Source organism: Montipora capricornis, chromosome 3, assembly GCF_036669925.1.
Source record: "Montipora capricornis isolate CH-2021 chromosome 3, ASM3666992v2, whole genome shotgun sequence".
Taxonomy (NCBI): domain Eukaryota; kingdom Metazoa; phylum Cnidaria; class Anthozoa; order Scleractinia; family Acroporidae; genus Montipora; species Montipora capricornis.
The window spans coordinates 58,681,276-58,686,275 of NC_090885.1; the positions used below are offsets into that span (position 1 = coordinate 58,681,276).

The 5,000-nt window shown below is 37.8% G+C and overlaps 1 protein-coding gene across 11 annotated transcripts in view; it reads left to right on the forward strand.

Annotated features, from left to right (window-relative positions):
- LOC138043520 (5-hydroxytryptamine receptor 4-like) overlaps nt 1–5,000 on the forward strand; it is a 35,865-nt gene that overhangs the window by 29,307 nt on the left and 1,558 nt on the right. For 10 of the 11 annotated variants that reach the window (XM_068889835.1, XM_068889831.1, XM_068889834.1 and 7 more), the window contains one exon: nt 4,375–5,000. This exon is cut by the window's right edge and continues 1,558 nt beyond it. In XM_068889835.1, the coding sequence (XP_068745936.1) occupies nt 4,457–5,000 (544 nt within the window). In that variant the 5' untranslated portion in view covers nt 4,375–4,456. Of the gene's footprint in view, nt 1–497; nt 627–4,374 lie in introns of those variants that run through there. The other variant, XM_068889838.1, reaches the window with a different exon arrangement.

Below are 5,000 nucleotides of genomic sequence, written 5' to 3' on the forward strand. Positions count from 1 at the left end.
AAGAATTACAGCTTGCACAGGTAAACTTGTAGACAACATTCGAACAGAGTTCAACAGGCACAGGGTCCTTCACACTAAACATGTTACGGATCTTGAAGGAAGAAAAGGCTAGCTTAACATCAAGATTGTTACAATAACGTTTAAGTAATTTACGTAATCTACTTCAAATTAATTCTACTTTCAACTGAAGATGGTGGTTGCACGACCGAAACATGTCTTGCAAATTTAATTTCAAATGTGTCGTCACTTTTATAAAAATTGTCTAATAAACAGTTTTTGCAACTGGTCGTTTCATCAAGCACTCCATCTTTTGGTTGCATGGTTAGGCTCAATTGGAACTGATTCAGAATTACCTATCACATCTAAATCATTATCAAGGAAGGCTATAAAGCGAATTGTTTTCATAGTAACCCTGTCAAACACTTCTCACTTGCCAAACACCTTTCTTGACAGATCGAAACGAAAGATTAATGAGTCAATTTTTGCCTCATACATATTTACGTCTTCATCCTTTGATAAATTTGTTGTTACCAAAGACTCGGGCGCTCTGGTTGGGTGCTACTGTCTCCAAGGGGCAAGACTAATCTGGGGTCGCCGGCCTTCCTCTGATCACAGAAGTCTTCTGAGTAAGTTTTGTTATCATTTAGAATGTCGCATTATTTTCTGATGTTTTTGAGTTGGTAAAAAGCGAATGATTATGTTGCTTTGAAGTTCCCTTTTTTATCCTCTTTAAGTTAAATTAAAGTGGAGACGAAAAACCATGCAGTTCATCTTCTAATATAAATTCTTTTTGGAATTTTTTTTTAGAGGATAAACCATAACATGACTTGTAGAGAGGGAGGCTTTCTATCTTAGTAGACTCAGTGCAAAGTCGGTTCAACAACGTTCGAATTTTCCGCCAATTTTCATACCCTACCCTAAAGTGCATCCTTTTTTATTTCAAAGATAAAGTAAAAATGCGATAGAAATGAGCTCAAAACTGCAAAGGCTTAGTTTTTCGCGGCCTTTCACGGAACGCTTTTCTTACGCGTTTTAGTCGTACGTTTGTTTAAAGGAAGATATTGCGTAAAAACTGTAAAAGCCCGTTTCGATTTCCACGTGAAGTTATGCGCCAAATGAGGCTTCGAGACCGCAGCTTTCAATGCATAGTTTTTTTTTTTTCAATCAAAAATAAGAATGAGGTTGAATTTTCTTTATTTCGAGAGCACCTTATGCTCCAAACTTACAACTGAACAAATTATGATGTTTTGTCATTCTATTGGAACAAATATGCCAAGTAAAATGAAAGGAAAATAAGCGACAGTTAAGCGGTTGTTTGCAATGATTTCTGTGGTGTTTTGCCTCAATGTGAAATTACCAATCAGATCCTTTATACCATTTTGTCTTATTCTATCACAGCTGGACTTCAATTATTATAATCTGTATTTTATTCCCTGAAGGGTATTCACCAAAAGTCGATCTTTTGTGTGGAAGATTTAGTCCATCCATAACGAAGGAAAACATCACAGCAGGCTAGCTTTTGGTCATAGCTATTAAATTAAGTCTTCAATAAACACGAGTCAATTTTCCACGACGGAAACTTTTGTGGCTCATCGGAAGGAGAAAGTTGATTGTTTACACTGATGAGCTTCTTTTCGTACAGAGCTCATTGCAAACTGTACATGAGTCCTAAGTTGTGTCAATAAAACTGAGAATTATATTAAATACTGTATATTGATTATCATGTAGAAGAATAAGAAAATTTAGACTTTTTTTCGTTCTTCCGCACTTGTTTCTAGTCGGCAAAGCCGTCTGATTACAGTGCTGCCTTAAGGTTGAATTCAGTTGTAATTTATTTATCAATATCATCAGTATCCATGCATTTATTTGCGAAAGCGGCAAATCTGTACCGCTACGCAATCATGTAATTTCAGTTTAGTTCCAATCGACTGTTACTCATTTCATCTAGACCACGAACAACTAGAGACTTGTCAGTTTGGAACAAGACATCTTACGCTTGCGCACTAAGTCGTTATTGCTTTCATACTTTTAATCTCGTCATTAGAGCTTCGGATCTTATGTCTGCGCATATCTCTGAGGTTAGGGTTAGGGTTTGGAGAAGCGAGCATAAGGGAGTATTACCAGCAAAAGTACTTGTTCGGTCATTTAGATTGAATAATTTCAAGTTCTGTCCATGGGTTGATCTATTTTTCCTTGTTCAGTTTGTCTTGGCGAGAAAGAGGGCGGGGAGCGGGAGAGAAAGGTCTTGCAATACTATTTCGTCTGAGGATTGGACTCACCAGAAGTAAAGATTGCGTCGGTCCGAGTTCTCTTTTATCCAGGCAGAAAAATGGCACGGAACAAGTGAAACGTAATAGCATCGTACTTTTTGACTCTTCAGATCACTGGTGCTAGCAAAGTATGAAGTGTACTCGTTACGTACGCTTTTTTTTTTTTTTAATCAGAACAAGCGTGTAATTGACGTTATCAATAATAATAATAATAATAATAATAATAATAATAATAATAATAATAATGATAATAATAATAATAATAGTAATAATAATAATATATTAATATTTTATTAACACGCATAATTTTGAATGTAATGTAGACAAAAATCAGCCGCTGCAAGAAGGACAATATGCTAGTTGTAGTCAGGAGACCATGACTAGGAGCTTACAATCTCGTTGTATTTGTAGAACGTCGTTTTTACAGACCGAGTTATTTTTTAGATTGATTTTTCCGCGAAACCAGACCTTTCAAGCTAATCACAAGTCTTGCAGGAGAAATTAATACCCATGGGACTGAGAATGCTTACTCATGCAAGCCAACTCGTATTCAAGAACTCGTTTAAAAATAGCTTAATCTGTGAAAAGGCCGTTCCACGTAGCTAGTATACGAGTTGTAGGTTCCTGGTTATGGCCTCCTGTTTTAGTAGAGCAATCGATGAGAATGACAAAGTTTGCTTTCTTTCTGCTCTCAACGTTTGCGATCAACCATCTCGCTTTCATAACTTTCTTTTTTTCAGTTTTTTTTTTCGACGCTTGGCGAATTCCCACCCCCTCCCCCACCAGCAAAAATGGAGAGGGATCTGGAAAAGGGTGGGGGAACATCACTTTCTCCACTCATTAATAATTCAGGAATGAAGAACAAATGAAATGTTTAATTAATGAGTTGTTGTAAATCTCCTGACTCAACTTTTTCCCAATTTGCATTAAAAACTTCCGCTCATAATTTAAACGCTACTTAAAAATCCTAAACAAAGAAATGGGTTTACCAGCTGCGTTGATGTCGTAAACGAACCACCGTAAAGAAATTTGCAAACTATCGTTTCGAGCGTTAGCCCGTCAATTAAGTTCAATTTATTACAAAAACGTTTAGCAAAAGAAATATGCTAAAACTGACAAATCAATGCTTAATAAGAATGCATGTAGCACTAGAGCACTAATTGAGGACACTTATGAAGTTAACTCAAATAAAATCAAATGAAATATTGGTTTTTGTGGAGAGGGGAAAACCAGATTTTCGGAGCAGAGAAGAGAACTAACTGAACAAGCTCAACCCACATATGACGCTGAGTCTGGGAATCGAACCCGGGCCACATTAGTGGGAGTACCACCCAAATTCACACTCAAGAATAGCGTAGCTAATCGGGTCGGGAAGGAAATTCGCTGTGACAAAGGGCTGACGCTCGAAACGGTAGCTTTTCAGTTTCTATACAAAGGTGAATTTACCATATAAACTCAGTTGATAAACCTATTTCTGTGTCTCACTTCCCCGCCAGGGAAAGAGCGAAATTTGCTTAAATTCGATTTAGTACCTTAATTAATAATTTTGTTATAAGATATTCGAAACTCGTTTTAACAAGAAAAAATCGCTTAAATTGCATGAAGTAATTCACCTATACAATGGTTTGTATTAAACTTCAGCAGGACGCTAAAACATTACGGCTTTTTTATGAAGGGGGTGAATGGTTAGTCAATTTTCTCTACGTTATAACGGCATGTCTCGTTTCATACGTCACGTTATGTATCTCATTAATCTCATTGACGTCATGAAAGGAAATGCGAACGTTTAAGGGATTTGTTCCTCTTCGTTTATAATCTTTTGGCTTCCATATGTTTCAAGTAATTTTAATGTGTTTAAGAAGACGATTGGATTCCCTGCCGAGACAAATGCGTCACAAATGCGTCGCAAATGTGCCATCTCTTTCCATAAAAGCTTCTTCATATATGTTGTTCACGTCACTCCACTAAGCGTTAATAAATAAACAGATGCTGGAGGATTGGAAACAATTATGCGACAGCATGGGGATTCGTTCCCTTTGGTTAAAAATCTATTGACTTTTGCATCAAATTAATTTAAATATTTCGTTTCCTGTTTTAATTTTAGGAAGTCTCCACAAGTTCCAAACTCGCGTCTTCCCAGTAACTTCAGGGCAATGTTTCACGTCCAACGATGAAATCGAAACGCCATGACTGAGAGAGAAAATTCGACGTCACCTGCTCCACCTCAGTCCCCCAGTTTGACAGTCAGTTCTGTTTGCATCATAGCATATTTGTCATTCTTGGTAATTACAGCTTTGGGTGGTAACGGATTGTTAATAACGGTTATCCTCAAAAGGCGACTCCTCCAAAAAGTTCATTATTACTTCATACTGAGTCTGGCGACGTCGGATTTCTTGAACGCCTTGCTGAAAATACCTACCACGATTTTAGGACGCTTCAATAGAAACTGGTATCCCAGTCATACAGTATGCTATTTCACCACCCCTCTAGGGGTGCTCTTTGGAGCAGCGTCCGTGTTCAGCTTGTCAGCTGTAGCTATCAACAGATACCTTGTGATATCCTCGCCGCTCAACTACTCTGATCGAATGCCACCAATGTTGGCTAAAAGCATTGTCGCTGCGGTTTGGTTCGCCAGTTTCTCCTTGGCCTTGCCACCTGTCATGTGGAGGGAAAAGGAAGCCATTTGCCGGAGCGGTAACATTTCCAAAGAACATTACATCTCGGAAATGC